The sequence below is a fragment of the Rattus rattus genome, chromosome 10 (assembly GCF_011064425.1).
Source record: "Rattus rattus isolate New Zealand chromosome 10, Rrattus_CSIRO_v1, whole genome shotgun sequence".
NCBI lineage: Eukaryota > Metazoa > Chordata > Mammalia > Rodentia > Muridae > Rattus > Rattus rattus.
Genome location: NC_046163.1, coordinates 947,461 through 966,961, shown reverse-complemented (window position 1 = coordinate 966,961; position 19,501 = coordinate 947,461). Strand labels below are relative to the sequence as shown.

Sequence of the window (19,501 nt, the reverse complement as noted above, 5' to 3'; positions counted from 1 at the left end):
CCCACAGTCCTCCCTTTGTTGTGCCCCAGTCCTCTCTCTGCTGTGTCCCACAGTCCTCCCTCTGCTGTGTCCCACAGTCCTCCTCCCTCTGCTGTGTCCCACAGTCCTCCCTCTGCTGTGTCCCACAGTCCTCCCTCTGCTGTGTCCCACAGACCTCCTCCCTCTGTCGTGTTTCACAGTCCTCCTTCCTCTGCTGTGTCCCACAGTCCTCCCTCTGCTGTGCCCCACAGTCCTCCTCCCTCTTTAATGGGTAAGGTGGATTGAGTAAGAGGGAATGGAGGTGGTCCAGAGTGCTGCAGAGTGGGACAGAACATGTTACCTGAGTCCTGTTGCCCACTGCTTCTGTTTAAAGGGGGTGGGCACTAGGGGGACGTTGCCGCCGGACGTTGCCGTTTCTCTTTGCATCTCCCCCATTGCTCACAGAGAGCCATGAGAGGCTCTGTATCCTTTCTGTCTGTTCTTACCAAACCTGTCCTGCAGCAGGATGATGTTATCATTTAATTTCCCGTCTTTATCTGGATTTCCCATCACACAGCTTGTACTGAGGCCAGAGAGGATTACAGGAAAAAAACTGGTTCCTATCCCTACGTGGTTTCAGGATAAACCTTATTCCAATACTTGAGGCTGAATGGCCACAAGGGACAGGCGTACATGAAGAGAAAAGTGTTGGGGCCTCTGGCGAGAGTCCGCCTCATGTCCACCCCAAGTCCTAAGGACATCTGATGGATCTCTCCCATCACTTGTTGCCCGGGCATCCCAAGGCAGGTCTGAGAGTAGCCACAGAAGGACCGAAGCTCTCTCTGGTTTGGATCTATCAGCTCGTCCACACTTACTCGCTCCCCAGTCAGGGTCCGAACCCACCCCTTACACTGTCTCTCCCAGGACTGAGTCCTGTGGTCCTGTCCCTGCTGTGACGCCTGTGGGGTGATTTCAGTTTCCTTGGTGAATTAGGATAATTCTCTCACGAAGTGGGGAGCAATCAACAATCTGTCAGAGAAGACACTGAGTTTTATGAATGGCTTTGGCTTTGTTTTTAGTTTTAAATTGCCATTGAGGAAAGAGCGCAAATGGGTAGCTCCCCCCACCTCCTTTGGACCTCATATTCTGAAGACTTCTTGTCACCTGGGGAATTATCTCAGAATTCTTGGGGATAAGCAACAGTAAAGGGACACCACGAATTGAATGTGAATGTGGTTAGGGTATAATGAAGTAAACAAGGCATTGATGTGGTGATGTGGGCGGTCACAGTTAGCGAAGAGTTCCCTGGGAGTCTGCATGTGAAGCCTGTTGGATTTAGGACCCTGAGGGAGACAGAGTCCAGTGGCATCTATGGGGAACTGTGTCTGTAGGGTAAGAGCCATTGCAGTACCCTGTCCACAGCCCTGCCTGCCATTCCAGTCACCTTGGTGGGTGCTGGGGAAGGTGGAAGGAAGGGTAGAAGAGACTGAGTGACTCAACAGCCCAGGAAAGCGTGAGTGTGTAGGGTCTCATTAGCACCCGCATGGCTGTCCCCTATATGGTCACCCTGTGGTCAGTGACCATGCGGTCGGTGGTCAGCTCCATGAAATTCCCACATTCAGCCAATCTGAAATGCCACTATACTATACAGTCAACACTCAGTGTGTGCACCATTGTCTGGCTTACATCCCAGAAGAGCCTTGGCCATATGGACTATGGGAAAAAGACAGGCAGGGAGAGGCGGCCCCGTGCTACCCGTCTGTGGGAGCTTGCCACAGACTTCCGAGTGCTCTGGGCAAAGAAGGAAGGCAGGCAGGCAGGCAGGCAGGCAGAAAAGGAAGGATGAAAAGGAAGGAAGGAAGGACGGACGGACGGACAGATGGAAGGAAGGAGAAACGATGCCTATCGTTCTTCCTGGCTGGCTTGCCAGCTGATTCAGATACAGATTTGAATCCAAGGCTGACCTGCTGAGACTTCCAGGATCTTGTGTCCCAGAACAATAAATGAGATGAGGGACACACAGAAATAGAAACAGAGCCAGTTTATTAAGAGAGGAAACAGCCCCCCCCCAAAGGTGGAAGCAGGCTAGTGATTTGGGAAGGCAGACGCTCAAAAGTCCAGTGTTGTATTTAGGGCACTTCCATAGCACCTGCCCTCCCAACATTTGTGTATTAAGGGCATTTCTCACGCATGCCCTGCTCTGTTAGTTACACATGGCCAGAATGGTGCTGCTTGCCGTGTCAAATGGACAGTCACACGACCCCTTCCCTCCACGTCGCAGATACCCACCACTCAACGTGGCTGTAGACCTTCACGCAAGAGCTAAACTTATAATCGCAAACCTCCGATAAATCTGGGTGACATTCGCTGTGCGACTGGTTCTTAGCCACACCACTGAAAACAAGCAATCAAAGACATGGGCGTCATCAAAATTAAAGGCTTTTGTATTTTGAAACTCATCACAGAAAATAGAAAGGTGGCCCTAAGGTTAAAGAATCGTTTTTGTAAATCACGTGTCTGATGCTCCCCTGGTTCTCCGTGGGGTGGAGACACTGCCGTTGTCTCTCGAAGCAGTGTAGGTAGAGAATGCAACCTGTCAGGCTGTAACTCCCCAGCTGACAGGAAGCTGAAAGCCAGAATCTGTAAAGGACATGATTCAGCAGTGTAAAGACAGATATTCAAAGGGGGAGAATGGATTCCTTAAGTGGTCCTCTGATCACCACAGTTACACAGTGCCCAATAAAAATAAAATGATTTTTTTTAAATTGGTAAAGGATTTGAATAGATATTTTCCTAAAGAAAATAATCAGGGCTGGAGAGAGGGCTCAGCGGTTAAGAGCACTGACTGCTCTTCCAGAGGTCCCGAGTTCAATTCCCAGCAACCACGTGGTGGCTCACAACCACCTGTAATGGGATCCGATGCCCTCTTCTGGTGTGTGTGAAGACAGCGACAGTGCACTCATATACATTAAACAAACAAACAAACAAAATCACCCAATAGCTGATGAGTGGTGTCCAGCTGCCATTCAGTCAGTAGGGAAATGCAGGTTATGACCAACAGGAAATGCAAACAAGCTAGGAGGGGCGTATGTGACACAGAAGCAGCCAGTGTGAACACAGCGCAGCCCTGTCCTGTCAGGACGTGAGTTGAAGAGGCACACGACCCTTTGAGAAGGGGAACGGTGTCAGAGAGCGCACAGAGCGCAGGGGAGAGTTTGGAAGCTCATCAGGGCACAGCTTTAAATGAAGATCAGAGTTATGCTATCTTACTATAGCTGTGTGTGTATAGATGTGTGGTTATAGCCACACGTGTATGCATAGTGTATATAGCATATATACCATGCATGGTTATATAATATGTATATGTGGATGTATATATTATACATACGTGTGTCTGTATAGTGGTGCTGAGTATAGAGCTCGGGCAAGCGCGTGCTAAACAAGTGCTACCATTTAACTTGACCTCCAGCCACAGCACTGGAAACTCTGTTACTCATGGGGTGAAAACCTCACGGTATCTCCATGCACACTAGGATTATTGAGCCATTAGTGATGAAGACAAAATGAACTCACAAAGGAAAAGATAAAGAAGAATGCCAACTCCTGCATGGTGTGGTCTAGACACGTAAGGCAGAATGGATACAGGCGCAAAGTGCACCAAGAGTCTTAGTTCTCTGGTTGGTGGGATCGTTGGGTCCCCCCATGTCTCTGCCTCTGCCTTTCATCCCCCTCTCCTCTGGCTTCCCAACTTCAGTGAACGCCACCTCTTTGCTCTAGGGCTGTTGGGAGGAGCAGGGCTAGAGATGTGGACCTGAAAAGACCCAGAGCAAGGACTGGAGATTAGTGCAGAAAGGGAAGGGGCTGGGGGTGCCCTCGTGTCATGGGGGGGGGGTTGAGCCATTCTGTGGAAGTCAGGGAGCATGGAGTGGACCTCAGTGAGAGCCTTGGCCTTCCTAGAACTGTGGGAGATTAGATTGAATGACACAGGTTTTGGGGCCAGGCAGATTCTGTCAGGCTGGGTTCCCACTGGCAGCTGGGGGGTCTCAGGACAGTTCAGTGTCTCAGCCGGTTCCCCCAGCTGTTAAGTGAGAAGAATAAAGAAACAACGCAAAGGGCCTCAGAATGTAGTGGCCCACATCCAGTAGGTGCCTGTCACAGTCCGAGCGTCCGCACTACCCTACTGAGGGCTGTTGTCTCTGCACACTGTGAACACTGTGCTTAGCACCTTTGGCTACAGAGGGAGGAGCATTCTTAGCCTTTGGCGCAGAAGCGGTTCCTGGGCCTTTGTGCAGAGCATCTGGGAAAGCACCCTGCCTTCTTCCTCTCATCCCCAGCTGTCTCCTCTGCCACCATGAGAAACATCTTCAAGAGGAACCAGGAGCCCATTGTGGCCCCGGCCACCACCACTGCCACAATGCCTCTGGCACCCGCCGCGCCTGCCGATAACTCCACAGAGAGCACGGGCACCGGGGAGAGCCAAGAAGACATGTTCGCCAAGCTGAAGGACAAATTCTTCAACGAGATCAACAAGATCCCCTGTGAGTGGCCCTGGTGGCCAGGAGGGTTACAGGGCTAGCCTGAGAGGCCTTTGACAGGCCAGAGGAGGTGGGGAGCCACTGGGGTGGGATTGGCTGGCTTCCTTCTTTGGTCTCAGTTTGGATTTTTTCCCCCAGAGGCATGGGCTGGGGAGTATGATCTGGAATTAAGGAAGCCACCAAGGGAGTTTATGGTACATGCCCCAAGCTACAGGGGCCAAGTCAACTTTAAGTATGACTACCCCTCAAAAGAGGAAGATAAAAGGTGAAACAGGATAAAGACATTATTCAGGGTTTCAGCAGCATTCAGAAACTGCCGTACTTTGGAGTGTGTAAAATGAGGCTTTCTGAACTCCCGGGAAAGACTCTCTGTGTGGAACCAGGTCTGCTTGCAGGGTCAGCCACATTGGTGGGAGCCAGGACTTCAGGTATCATAGGAAGCAGGGTAGGCATTCTCTAGCCCCTCTGGCTAAGCAGGACCAGCCTTCTGGGAGAACTAGAGCTCAGAAAACCTACCTCTGAGGACTGTCCCAAGGCTGTGATGAGTATCTGCTAGTGGTGGAAAGATCAAAGTAACCAGAAAACCCCAACCCTAGCAACAGCCTGAACTTACTCCATGTACACTGCAGGCTGCTAGCTCAGCAGGCTGTGTCCACAAGGAGGCAGCCAAGAGCAAGGTGTACACACACACACACACACACACACACACACACACACACACACACACACACACACAGGGGGCAGGAGAATGGGAGAGAGCGTGCACACACACACACACACACACACACACACACACACACACGACAGGAGAATGGGGGAGTCACAGTCCCAGCCCACACACGCCCATGCTTGGGATGGGGCTGGTGAGACTCAGAGTGTTTGTGCTGTGCTGTGTCCACAGTGCCCCCCTGGGCTCTGATAGCCATGGCCGTGGTTGCTGGCCTCCTGCTGCTCACCTGCTGCTTCTGCATCTGTAAGAAGTGCTGCTGCAAGAAGAAGAAGAACAAGAAGGAGAAGGGCAAAGGCATGAAGAACGCCATGAACATGAAGGACATGAAGGGGGGCCAGGTAGGGTGCTGGGGAGGGGCCGGGCTGAGAGGTGAGGCAAGGGCTTCTGGGCTCCTCCTCTGTGTGAGCCGTTCCCCTCTGCACTCTCTAAGCAGGGGCCATAGTCTCCACATGGCCCCAGTGGCTGCACCTGTGCTATCAGGTCATCCACCCCAAGCTGGAGGGGAGGGGACTTCGCCACGTGCCAGCATGCGCTCAGCCTGGAAAAGGTGAGAAAGACGGGGACAATGTATGGACTCCCGAGGAGGCCACTGGGACTAAGTGCTAGACACCATGATGATCATCAGGAAGTCACTGTGGGTAACACTGACTCTTCCTGCCGGGAGATCTGAGGGACAGACACACTTGGCTGGGCTGGGTCCGGCCTCAGATGGGTTGGGGGCAGGTTCGAAGGCACCAAGACAGGGCCATGTGGAATCCATCACTATCGGATGATGATCTGTCACCCCCTGCCTGTTGGTGTTGGTCTCAGCAGGTCCCTTGGCAAATTGGTGCTTCCTCTAAGTTTAGTCTGGGGCTTCACTGTCCTCTGTTGTCTGTTTGGGGAATGACTGGGAGAAGTCTTTTCTCAAGGCTTTACACTGAAGGCTGGAAGGAGGGACTGAGCCCCCAAAGCAGCCAAGGGTCATGATGGCCTTTGAATGCCTGTTGGGCCTCAAAGCCAGAGTGTGTGTGTGTGTTTGTGTGTGTGTGTGTGTGTGTCTGTGCACATGTGTGTGCCATGTGCATGTGGGCCATGTGTTAGTATGTAAATGTGTGTATGCATTATGCATACATGTGTGTTCCTGTGTATATACATATGTGCGTGCACACATGTGCACATGGATGTGTGCATGCTTGTGTGTGTTAGTATGTATATGCATGTATGCATGTGTATGTGCATGCATGTGTGTTCATGGGCATATACATGTGTGTGTGCGTATACGTGTGTGTGTATGCACATGCACATGTGTGTGCACATGTGCATGTGCACATGCACATGGAAGGTGTATATGTTTGCCCATGTGTTAGTATGTATATGCATGTGTGTATGCATTATGCATACATGTGTGTTCCTGTGTATATACATATGTGCGTGCACACATGTGCACATGGATGTGTGCATGCTTGTGTGTGTTAGTATGTATATGCATGTATGCATGTGTATGTGCATGCATGTGTGTTCCTGGGCATATACATATGTGTGTGCGTGTGTGTGTGTGTGTGTGTGTGTGTGTGTGTGTGTGTGTGTGCGCGCACGCAACCCAGCCTGGTCTCACCAAGCAGCCATGCTCTTATACCACTTCCTTCTCTTTCTGCCTCTCTGGACTCGCTCTGTTCCTGACTGGACTGCAATCCTGGTATGTCTCATCCAGGTTGGGGAAATCTGGGCCGGGCAAAGGACTGAGAGGGTTTTACAAGGGAAGTGAGCCCCTGCCCCTAGAAGCTGTTTGGCCTGTGCTGTGGTGCCTGACCCCACAGGGAGGAGAGATTCTTGCCCAAGCCAGAGTCATGTCTTCCAAGTGTGGGGCTGTGGTCTGCCTGGGGGTCCTGTGAGCTGTGGGGGAGCCGAGCCCTGCACAGGCTCAGCTGAACGTTGGTTACTGTTACCTGCCTTGTACCCTAAGGCAACACAGGTCCAAGTCCTCGGATCTTCCCGGGGCATCCCCTGGAAGTGCTGAGTCACGCTTTGGGGCAGCTTCTGCTGCTTTGTGAAGGCCGTTCTGCCTTCTCCTTCAAACTTTCTCCCTACCTGCAGCTCTCCTAGGATGATGACGACGCGGAGACAGGCCTGACTGAAGGAGAAGGAGAAGGCGAGGAGGAGAAAGAGCCGGAGAACCTGGGCAAATTGCAGTTTTCTCTGGACTATGATTTCCAGGCCAACCAGGTGTGTGTGGCTGGGCAATGGGGATTGCGTGAGTGGAAGCCGTTACCCTAGAGACAGGCAGGCCTTGTGCCTTTCTGTGGAGCAGGACAGTTGGAAGCCACAGGACATATACATCTTTAACCTTGACCCTGGCTTTCACCATAAACCTCTACTGGGGAATGTCTTAGATGAACTCAGCTGTTAACTTACTGGCTAAGCTTGGCCTGGGCCCACTCCCAAGATTCCCACTTGGGGTGAGGGTGGGGTGTTGGCAGGAACCCACTGGGACTAGATCTGGTGCTGGAACAGTCCAGAGACTCAGACATATCCCCTTTTTCCACAGCTCACCGTGGGCGTCCTGCAGGCCGCTGAACTCCCGGCCCTGGACATGGGTGGCACGTCAGACCCTTATGTCAAAGTCTTCCTCCTCCCAGACAAGAAGAAGAAATATGAGACCAAGGTGCACCGGAAGACACTGAACCCAGCCTTCAACGAGACTTTCACTTTCAAGGTGATGGAAACTGATGATGGCTCTTGCTCTCTCTGCCCCTGGGTTCTGCACTCCTTGCTCCGGTCCTCAGCCGTGGCTGGAGCCCTGGGCTGTCTGGCCCAGTAGCAGGCTGTGGTAGCCTCCCTTCCATCTAACACGATGGGTTTTCCAGTCTGTCTGGTACCCTGTGAGCAACACAGGCCCACGCCCTGGGATCGTCCCATAGCATCCCCCCGGGAGTGAGGAAGCCACTTTGACCCTCTCTGTGCCCCACAGGTGCCGTACCAGGAGTTAGGAGGCAAAACCCTGGTGATGGCTATCTATGACTTTGACCGCTTCTCTAAGCATGACATCATCGGGGAGGTGAAAGTGCCCATGAACACGGTGGACCTTGGCCAGCCCATCGAGGAATGGAGAGACCTACAAGGCGGAGAGAAGGAAGAGGTAAGGTCGGAGCAGCCAGGCTTCTCACCGTTTGATGAGGTTGGCTCCGACACACGATCACAGGGAGAGCGGTGGTTTGGGTCAGGTCTGCTGGTGAAGAGTCTAGTTCCCCGCTGTCTGGCTGATGATGATCCCAGGGGAGCTAATTAACCTGAGGCTTTGGTGCCTTCCTCTAGACGGTTACAGCTGGGAATTAGCTGCCCATCTGAAGTACCTTGTACAGTGCCTGGTGTCTGTCAAGCAAACTGTGAAATAAGGACGCCATTATCACTTCTTCCCATCAGACTCTGTGCCTCGGTTTACCCACCAGAAAAGCCAGCCTTGATTCAATAGGACTCTCCATGTTTGGCTTGTCTTCTAGCCACAGCCATCAACCCCTCGTTTGCTGTGTGCTGGAATTCTCATCTTAGCTACTTTGCCAGCACCAGTGACCTGTTTCAGCCTATGTGGGGCCCTGAGGAGGTTTGGGAATAAAAGCACTCGGCCTCCTTCTGTTGTCCGAGGTGAAGGTCTGCATCCTGGAAGGAGGGCATGATTGATTGGTCTTATCCTTACCTTGGCGGCCCCATCCCTGAGAAACTGGGTGCTGGCAGAACCTCAGGTTGGGAGTCCTGAGACCTCTCCTGCCCAGAGCTGTGCTGCTGTCTGACTCTGAGAACAGGTCTCCCTGGCAACCTGGATTTCTTGTTGGTTACAAAGTGTCCTTGTGCCTTGTCACACACGAGGTTTAAGGGACATAATAAATGGGAAAGGAAGTGCTCTGAGAACCATGCTAAGCCCCACAGCTGACAGCAAAGGATGATGGGGCAGGAGAGATCAAAGAAGAAGGTCCCCAACCGATTGGCCGCCCACCTGCTTCTTGTGTCCCTTTTACTCAGCTCGGTGGGGATCTGTGCATACCCAACATCCTCCAGGTCGGCTAGGTCCCTCCGCTATGGCTTATCCTCTGCCTTCTTGAATGTCAGCTTCCTCAGGCCGTGGCTGCAAACCACAGTGTGAGGTACTGATGTTGGAAGCTGAAGATCACCTCCGCTTCAGATGTGGGCACTGGTGACTGGGCTGAAATCCCTGCTTTGCCGATCTTGGCAAGATGGGGTCAGCCACACTAGAGGCCATTGGAATTGCTGACGTGACCTGAATCCTGTTTCTTTCCCCCAAACAGCCAGAGAAGCTGGGTGACATCTGTACCTCCTTGCGCTACGTGCCCACTGCTGGGAAGCTCACCGTCTGTATCCTGGAGGCCAAGAACCTGAAGAAGATGGATGTGGGGGGCCTCTCAGGTGATGCAGAACCACTGTGAGCCACTGTGTGGCAGCAGTGAGCTAGCCACCGTTCCGAGTCCCCGGGGGAGAATAGAAGGTCTTACCCCATTCTGGTCACAGGCTTTTCAGTCCTCCACAGATGCCTGTCCCTATCTGAGTGTCTTCCATAACCTTCTGGCCTTGCTCTGTGGGCCAAGGAGGAGAAGACAGAAAAATGTCATTCTCCAAATGAGCTAACCGCACAGAACTTTTTTCAGGAAGTGTTAGAAGTGTCAGGGCAGGGCTTAACCCAGTCAGTCTTTCTGCCATGCCATCAGAGTAGGGGACGTTTTTTTCCAGAAGAGGCTGCAGGCTCTGCCAACTCTATTCTGGAAGTGGGTGCTGCTGGCTTCAGATTTACCTGACAGTAAATCTGGCATAGGGCTAGCCTGTGCCACAGGATGCTAATGGTAAAGCTTACTACCTCTGTTGAGCCTCCTCTGACAACGAGCCTTATAGCTGAGATTTGGCTGTCACTGATCGGACTTATCACCTTGGGCTGATCGTTTTCCTTGTGCGTCCTCAGATTCTCATCAGCCAGGTTAGGAAGACTGGATATGCAGGGTCAGGACTCTCAGTCACCTCCTAGCCCAGGCACCTGACCAGTTAGTCCCCACCCTTCCTTACAAGGTCTTTCTTTTTTTTTTTTTTTTTCTTTTTTTGGAGCTGGGGACCGAACCCAGGGCCTTCTTGCTAAAGCGCTCTACCACTGAGTTCCCCAACCCTACAAGGTCTTTCTTAAACTCAGAAGTTCCCCCAACTTTGTGCACTAGGAACCTGTAAGTGAACAACAGCTAGAGACAGCCTAATGCCCTTCCTACCGGTGACCCAGATGACCCCTCTGCTTCTGGGGCTTCCTGTCCCTCCTCTGGGCTTCCCAGGGGCCTGGTTCTAGCACAGTGGAGACCTTGGAACACGAGGAGGGTTGTCGGGGCTGAGGCACCTCTTGGGTTGGGACTCTCTCTGCAGACCCCTATGTGAAGATCCACCTGATGCAGAACGGCAAGAGACTCAAGAAGAAGAAGACGACGGTGAAGAAGAAGACCCTGAACCCCTACTTCAACGAGTCCTTCAGCTTCGAGATCCCCTTTGAGCAGATCCAGGTGCTTAAGCCTCCAGGGCCTGGGGTTCTCGGGCTCTGAGCTAACCAGACGAGTATGGGGAGTTAGAGGTCAGCCACGGGCCGGGTGCATTCCAGTGGGGAAGGATCTGGATCCGACAGTGCTGGGTGGGACCCTGCAGAGGACCCTGTCGAAGGGCCCCCATTATCTGAACATGAATTACTTTTTAAAAAGTTAGATATTTTTGTATATCCATACCGTTCACGGTATAGACTGACAGAGGTGAGAGTGTGCATTTAAAACGTCATTTCTATTTGAGGGACACCCGTGTATTTATTATGTCTAACACTTGCCTGTTTTTTATTACGCGTCCACTGACATCATTAGAGGCCGTTCCCCTTCCATAAGGTCTTACAGTGCCTAGAGCGTTGCGTATGTTCAAGTGCGCCTGCTGGCAGAAATATAGGTTACTTAAAAAAAAAAAAGCTATGTCTTCTACACTGACATTTAATGGCATTGGGCTGAAAGTCAGAAACCTGGAGGCACTTCCCTCCTTATCATTTGCAGTGCGGAGGGACAGAGGGACAGAGGGCATGCCACCGGCTTCCACGTCTCCTCTGAAGTCCTTCCTTCCTTTTCTTGCCTTGCAGAAAGTCCAGGTGGTCGTCACCGTGCTAGACTATGACAAACTGGGCAAGAATGAAGCCATCGGGAAGATCTTCGTAGGCAGCAACGCCACAGGCACGGAGCTGCGGCACTGGTCCGACATGCTGGCTAACCCTCGGAGGCCCATCGCCCAGTGGCACTCTCTGAAGCCTGAGGAAGAAGTGGATGCTCTTCTGGGCAAGAACAAGTAGGCAGCGGCGGCTGGGGCCTCGCCCCAGAGGACACTGACGAGCTCCAGAGCTATCAATACCTCAGTTACGCGACCTTAGAGGTTTCTTCATTTGTTTGCGGTGTGTCCTGTTTTCCTTTCCTTTTTCTTTTTCTCTTTTTAAAAACCAACTTCCTTTTGGTGGCTGTGTGGAGAGTCCCCTAAGACGTGAACGAGAAGCCTGGCTCTGTTACTGTCCCAGTAGCTGTCCTTGTTGCATGCCCTATCACGGTTTCCCCTCACCCCAAGTGGGGCCCTCTACTGTCAGAGTGGAAGCACTTCCTGCTTTTCCTGGGTTTTGGACCAACAAAGTGGCAAGCACATTCTGTGTCTCGACGAGTGTGTGTGTGTGTGTGTGTGTGTGTGTGTGTGTGTGTGTGTGTGTGTACACGTGTGCCCATCCATCCCCACCTTGCCTCTGTTTGGAATATCTCTTCGTTTCTGGAATGAGTCACGGACAATGAAGCCGTGTGAGAGAGGAAAGTCTTCAGGTACTCCGAGGTGAGGAGAGCCCACTGCTTAAGCGGTCAGAGGCCAGAAGCTCCCATAGTCCTTGCGAAAGGCCATTTGGAAGACGGCAAGATGTGATACTGGATGTGTTCCGAACTAGGACCAAAGGCTTGATGCCATCCCAGACTCCAAGGAGTGGGGCTTTGGGATCATTCATGGAAATAAACTATTTACTCGAATGGTCGGATTCAACCAGGGACCGCCAGCTCCAGGATGTCATTCTTGTTGACGACATCAAACTTTGAAGAAACAGAAGTCCCATTACTCAGCTCTGGATCTTTGCCTCGTCCAGTGGGAGGCAGATGCTTCTTCCCTCTGCAGAGTACAAGCGGTGCGTTCATTTGCATTCACGCACCATCTTGCTTTTGCCTCTGTTTCCCTTTTTGTGTAAGTGGAAAAATACCATCTGACGATAAGTGCTTTGCACAGAGCCAGAGACATATTAGAGGGATGCTTGGGTGTTTAGTTCCCTCGAGGTCCAGGTAAGGAGGGGATGTCAAGAAGGGGACCGTTGGTGGACAGTGACAAGCTAGACATTGCAGAGCTCCTCACAACTCCTATTCCTGACCCTCTGGACCCTTTGACCCTCAGTGATGGTAGCCGGAGTAGCCCAGGCAGACCTTAGGAGAGGCCCCGTCCTTCCCTTCCTTAGACAGTTTTCTCAGAATGCCAGGAAACACAGCGCATTCATTTCAGATGGGTGGTGGAGAAAATGTCCTAAGGTTTGCACCCTATGTTCAGTTTGTGTTTCCTTCCTGTTCCCTAGTTGTCCCCAGCATTGATAAAAAAGCCATATATATGTTAGTCAGGCTTGGACTAAGTATCCTTCCCAACCTTCAGCCTGGGCAAGGGGCGTAGGCTCCTTGTAACCTGAGGCTGCTCCTTTCCCTGGGTCTTACATTTGTTCTCCAATCTCTCAGGCCTTTGCTCTCCTACCACAGGAAGTATACAGCTTTCCTGAAGCCGGCGGGGGTGGGGGTGGGGGGGATGTAGGGCACTCGATTCAACAGCAAGTGTGGCAGGACTTCTGCTCTGCCCCACCTGGGTCCTTCTGCTTCTTGTAGGTCTCAGAGATGAATGGTGTTGTAGAGTTTGGCTATGAGAGCCCAGCATGGAGAAGGTGTAGTGTCTTAATTTTAGTGAAAATGGGGGATATGTGGGTTTGCTTTGCTTTTTTGGTTTGTTTGTTTGTTTGTTTTTGGTTTAAGTAGGGAGTGAGGTAACACTCCACCAGAAACAGACTGTGAAGTAGGTTCGACCTGCCTCTCTTTTAGAGACCCTTCTGCTATTGGCCCCTGGTACATGGGAAGTTGTGTATTTTATACACTCTCTGTGTTTATGCTACCCACGGAGAAGGGAGGACTCTGATAGGATTATGGGCTGTAGTCCTTGGGACCAGAGTTCCCATCGTTAGGCCATCAGGTACACTCAGAGTTCAGGTGGTTGGAGAGTACCAGAGTCCTGGCATGGACGTCTGATGTCACTGGATTCCTTTCTGTAGAATTTTGGTGCTTTCCCGGCCCCTCCCCACTGGCTCTTCTCTCACATTCCATGAACTCCATTCACAGAAACTCCCGTCAATCTTACCCTTCTTCCTGTGTTCTTCTAGCTTTCCCCAGTCATACTTAACTCCTTGGGTTCTCTCCTATAAACCTCATCCAGCCCTTCCTTCTACAGTCCTACTGTGCTGCTGACAGAGGGAAGGAGGGAAGGGATGGTGGGTGCCTCTGCGGTTTGAATGTCCCTGGGCTGAGACAGGCTAGGGCTCATTACTGTGGGCAGCCTGCCAGGACTTTTTAACTCTAGTTTGGAGCCAGCGTGGATGCTGGGAGTGGTTCCTCTTCAGGCTTGGGGCTGGTCCCGGACTAGCCACCCAAGCAGATGGCAGCGGTCCAGGTCCAGAGACTAGGCAGGAACATGTTGGGGCTTCAGGTTTTCTGCACTGGGGGGGTGTGTGTGATATGACCCAGACCTCAGCACTGCATTCCAAACCTTCACTGCCACCGGGCTTCTCTTGGGATGCCAGGGTCCTGGGTTATCAACACTAAGCAGAGAGAGTCGATGTTTCTGGCTGGCGAGGGATTCTGGATACTTTTGTGGATGAAAGTTTTTATCCCAAAGAGAGGAAAGTATTTACTCGAGGGTTTGTTTGCTTTCGTTTTTAAAGAGAACTTACGACCATGACTACCCACTCAACTCCACTGAGGATCTGGGGGCACCAGGTCTCCCTGAATGATCCTCCCAGAAGCGAAGCAGCCTCTGCAGTGCCTGGGGGAAGTTTTGGTGACTTAGAAACACAGGCTGGCCCGGGGACCAGGGAGCTCCCAGCCAAACAACTGCTTGGAATGAGCAGGGTGAGGCCCAGCCAGAGACCTCAGTCTTTCTTCCCAGGAAGCCAACATTGTTTTGTTTTGGTAGAAGTGGTCTGTGGTGATTTTGCTGGCCCAAGACCCAGTGAAGGAGGTGGGAGGCTTTTCACCACAGGCCTCTTCATAAAGGTAGTTTTTAGAAACACGCCTCTGTGCTGGACGTAAGGGTAGCTGATGCTAGCAAAGTGGAAGGACTCCCTCGTTCATTTAATGTCATGTCAGTTCTTGAGAATCCCAGGCCTCTGACCCCTGCCTAACCCTAACCCTAACCCTAACCCTAACTCTATATAGCAGCCGTCTTCCTGAAGGTAGGGAGAGATCAAAGTTTCCCCATCCTGTGCTCAGCCTGCTGCTGTGTGTTCCTCTCTCTGCAGGCTGCCTGGGGTCTTTTCTCAGAGCCAGTGGGTAGCAGTAGGGGACCTACAGCCCCACAATGGCTGCCAGATTTGGCAAATACAAATACAGGATATTTGGTTAAACTTGAATTTCAGATAAGCAAATAATTTTGGAAGTATAAGGATGTCCTATGCAATATTTGGGACATACTGTACTATAAAGTGACCCACTGTTTAATGTGAAATTTAAGTTTAACTGGCTAATCCTGCACTGTGTCTGGCAACGCACCCTCTGGCTACTTCGTCCCTCTTTTCTTCAGTCCCAGGGGCCAGAGGCCGGTGACCACCATTTTGATTTAGCCTGTCTTTTGAACTGCAATATCAAGAAGGGGACACTGTGACTTGAAGATATAGGAATATACTTTATTTTTGAAGTAACAACAAAACAGGAACCTTCTGAAGCCATTGAGCCTCATTGGATCCCCCCCCCGCCCCCCATGTTTATTTAGTTATATATTATAAAAGAAGATGCTATCTATAAACACATGAGCAGAATCTTGTTTAATCAAGATGCATGTCTACAATTCTGTAAATAGCCGCATGGCCATGCTGAGAGCCCCCTTGATCTCCCAACCCCACACCCGTTTTACAGAACTGGCTGCTCCTTGATTCTATGTTGTGTAAAGTCTTTGTCCTCACCTCCCCTACAGGGAATGACCACAGTGGGAGATAATGTTCTGGCCCTGGTGCCAGCCCTGGCCAGGGAAGATGCTGAAGGATACTAGCCCTGAAGGCAGGTCTGCTGCGTGTCTACAGGGCTAACCCTTGGGGCACGGTGCACTGTCTAGCCTGGCGTCTGGTGTCCCGTTGCTTCTGTGTTCCATGTGTGTGACGTGATTCTTTCTTCCCACTGTCTTGAATAAACTGAAAAGCCATAAAGGGCCTCCTACTGGAGGGTGCCCTCGACTCCTTCCAGGAGCCCCCCTGTCCCTCTAACTGGCTCCCCACAGAACACTTGTGAAGGGCTCACCTGTCTGTCACCCTCTCTTGCTCCCTTAGCCCTGTGTCATGAGGACAGTTGGTGTTTCAGGGCTTCTGGTGGGGTCTCAGGAGATGCCCCTGGCTGGCTTTTGTGGCCTCAGTCTGATGGTTGAACTCTACTGAGTATAGGCAGGGCAGTGGTTGTGACTCTGCAGCTTGGATATCCTCCGAGAGGCCTGGAGGCAACCAGGGTTTTCAGAAGCGGTCAGCAGCCCAGCCTATAGTCAGGTTCTCAGTGGCAGCCTGGGATGAGCAAGGCCAGCCCTGCCTACTTTTCCCTGAGCTGTCAGGACCACAGAAAGCAGTGGAGGAGTGGACCATGGGGAAAACCTGAAACTGCAGTGGTTAAACTCCCCACCAACTCTCTCTTTTGTCTAGCAGTGCCACAGAGCAGGGTGCTCAAGAGCATGGTGGTAGGTGTGGTGGTGATAAGGGGTCACTCACAATGGAGGAGCACTAGGCTCTGACCCTCACATCCGCTCCCAGGGCAGCCTGAGCAGGCATGGCATGTAGTGATTGTTTGGGTAGACAGGGCTGGAGCAGCTTGGGCACCCGGAGGACTCCCCAGAAGCCAGTCGTATGGTACTAATCCAGGGGACCTCAGGCAGAATTGGGCAAGTGTATTGGCCATGGCCAGGGGCAACAAAGTGGGGTTGGCTGGAGACTTTCAGCCTCCACAGAAACTGAAATTGGGAACCGTGGCAGCGGAGTCACGCAAGGTGGCAGGAGCTGTGTGTGGGTCTCAGTTTCACCCCTAGCTTTCCTCGGCAGCCGAGAGTTCAGGGAAGCGATCTGGAAGTCCAACCATCCTGCCCTAACTCCAGCTCATCTAAGGATTTGATTTGCTTTCTGAAAACCATGGGCCCAGAAACTTCCAAAGCTGGGGCAGAAGCTGAGTGAGCCCTGTTCCCCTTGGAATACACTGGCCCCACCAGGAGCCCTCCCTGTCTCCCTAAGAAGGACACGTGTAGCCCTCCCCCTCCCCACTCTGCTTGGCAATGCTTTCTCCATTCCCTTATGTGGACTCCATTGTTGTCTGATCTCTTGTCAAATTGTTATTTTGTAATGAGCTGCGTCTCCTTATTAAAGAAAAGAGCTGAAAGCAACCTGGGGGCGGGGAGCATTTCTTTTCTTTTTCTTTCTTCTTTTAGTGGGCCAGGGCAGGGGGCAGGGAGCTGCCGGCAAGGGCCAGTAAGGTTGGGGAGGGAGGAGAGCTGGTTTCCAGCTCAAAATGAAAGAGTCATGGCCTACTCTCTTCTGGGTTTGGGAGGAGGACAGATGGAGTATCTAGTGGATCGGAGTCACAGGGGGTCTACCCGCCCAGGGTGATAAGGACTGTCCTGTATCCTTAAGTTCTCTCTAGAGGACCTGGGCTTAGGGAACAGCAGCAGTCGGACCCTGACAATAGGGAGGCTGCTGGTCCCAGGGTGTAGATGTTTAAAAAGCGGAAAGTACAGTCTCCAATCTTACACTGTAAAGACTGCTGTCTTTGATGACGCAGAGATAACAAGGACCAGTAAGGCTTCGGAATGCTTAGGGACAGGGTCTGGGGCAGTATGGCCAAGACAGGAAAGGATTAAGCTCTGTTTTAGTTCCCAGCTCCAAAGACTGTCACTTGTCTAGGACCATAATGTATGGTCCATTGTGTATTGTGTCAAATCCAGATGGCCAAGGAGCAGGAGGGCAGGTGAGCAGCGCCTGTGTGCTGGCAGGGCCCGGATCTGGCTGTCGGGCTGTTTCGGCCCGGGTGGAGGCCATGGGCTAGGTGGCCTGGTTGCACAGGGCAGAGTTTGGGCACCTTGCTCTGTGGCTGGGAAGAACCAGGAGGGAGGGCCGGTGCCCATGAGCAGTAGAAGAAACTGCTTTACAGGACCTTCCCCAGCCGGTGGGGTCCCAGAGGAACCATGTCTGTGGTCTAGGAGCCTCTGTATCAAGCTCTGCCTGTGCCTCAAGTCCCAAGGCCAGGGCTGAACTCTTCAACTGTGACATCATCCCCAGTTCTTGCTGCTGGAGCTACAAACAGCTGGGTGACAGCAGGGGAAAAGAATCTTCCCTCCCTCCCAAGTCAGTGACCAAGGATTTCCACTTGGCAGAAAGCAGACCCAGAGTCTGGCTGCCCACTCCCCAGCCTTGCCAGCAGCCTGTGCAGTGACTCCCTGAGGTAGGCGCCCTTCCATCAGGATTCAGAGCCAACTTCTAATGACCTCAGAGTTAGTTTCATTTGCATAGTTTGCAAGTGGTTTTTGGAACTTCTGAACCAGTGACCTAAGGAACCCTTCCTTACACAGTGGAGGATGGAGGTAGTGTTGGAAACCTTAAGAGCCCAGCACCACCACCAGCCCTTACACAGTGGAGGATGGAGATAGTGTTGGAAGCCTTAAGAGCCCAGCACCACCACCAGCCCTTACACAGTGGAGGATGGAGATAGTGTTGGAAGCCTTAAGAGCCCAGCACCACCACCAGCCCTTAGCCTAACTTCCCTGTGGGGCATGGCTGTTAGGGTGTTTCTTCTCAGGGTTGTTCCAAACCTTCACTCGAGGCTTTTCTTGCCCCAGGAAATAGGTCAGGGTCCCAAGAGCCCTTCCCTGGGGAGGGTCAGGTGGTGGCTGCCTGTGGCAGAGACTTCTCAGTGGCGACGGTTGGGGCTGCCTGGTGGATGGGAGGTTCTATCAATCTCATGGCATAAAGTTAAAACACAGTTTTATTTACTCATTTATAAATACTGTTGTGTTTACAGGCATCATATAGATGTGAATATTATTCCCAAACTTTCAAACACAGAATACTTAATACTATATAACAACAACCAGTAAAACAAATCCATCCATCTCAGGGTTGAAAAGGCCACTCAAAATTGCATAAAAATACATTCAGTTCGGAAAGCCAGTCTGGCTCCCTCCCTCTGGAGCTCCTCCAGGTGTATTTACAGCTGACTGAAGTTAATCCTCACAGCTCAGCTGGCAAACAGTTCCACTCGGTGCGTTAAGCGTGGGTGAAGGGTGGAGAGAGGAAATAACACAATGCCCGCACTGAAGAGGTGACCAACATGGAGCTGAGGACACTTGCCCAGAAGGAAACCGTAAGCCAAAGCTGGGGTCTGAACCACTGATGACCCTGCAGAGGGAATCATGGCTCTGCTTGAAGGGACCAGCCAGGAGGGGGCTGAGGTGCCGAGGGATCAGGGGATGCTGACTAGAAGGTGGACGTGCTAGCTGGGCGCATCCTCTCAGAATCCTGTCCCCTGTACTGGCCTGCTGGTACCTTTACCTACAGCTGCTTTCGCATAGTGTCCCCCATCCTAGGATAAGCTGCGATCTGCTCGAGGTTTCCGGAGAGCAGGGTTGAGAGCAGCACAGACGCATGCGCTTCAGAGAGAACCAATGGTACCAGCCTGAAGTGTCCCTTGTTCAGGATCCAAGCTGAGTTCAAGAGCACGTTAGAGGCTCTTCTGACTCCTCATGGTCAGGCCTTTTGTGAATCTTCTCTCCTGCCTGGCTGAGTGGCTGTCACTATGCAGACAAACTCAGCCAACCTGTGCTGAGAAAACACTTCTGCCTTAAGCCGGCACCAGTCACATCTTTCAGAAAAGATGGGATGACAGATGTGACCCCGAAACAGAGGGGTCCTGTAGACCTATATAAGCCAAGCCTGGTCTCTGAGGTTTGAAAG

General features: G+C 52.0%; 1 protein-coding gene across 1 annotated transcript in view; it reads left to right on the top strand.

Annotated features, from left to right (window-relative positions):
- Positions 1-12,891, top strand: part of Syt2 (synaptotagmin 2) — a 43,290-nt gene extending 30,399 nt beyond the window's left edge. The window contains exons 2-9 of the mRNA XM_032915173.1: positions 4,293-4,496; positions 5,395-5,561; positions 7,309-7,428; positions 7,751-7,918; positions 8,174-8,341; positions 9,504-9,621; positions 10,612-10,745; positions 11,354-12,891. Coding sequence (XP_032771064.1) covers positions 4,310-4,496; positions 5,395-5,561; positions 7,309-7,428; positions 7,751-7,918; positions 8,174-8,341; positions 9,504-9,621; positions 10,612-10,745; positions 11,354-11,560 — 1,269 coding nt within the window. The 5' untranslated portion in view covers positions 4,293-4,309 and the 3' untranslated portion in view covers positions 11,561-12,891. The remainder of the gene's footprint in view (positions 1-4,292; positions 4,497-5,394; positions 5,562-7,308; positions 7,429-7,750; positions 7,919-8,173; positions 8,342-9,503; positions 9,622-10,611; positions 10,746-11,353) is intronic.
- Positions 12,892-19,501: the final 6,610 nt, after the last annotated feature.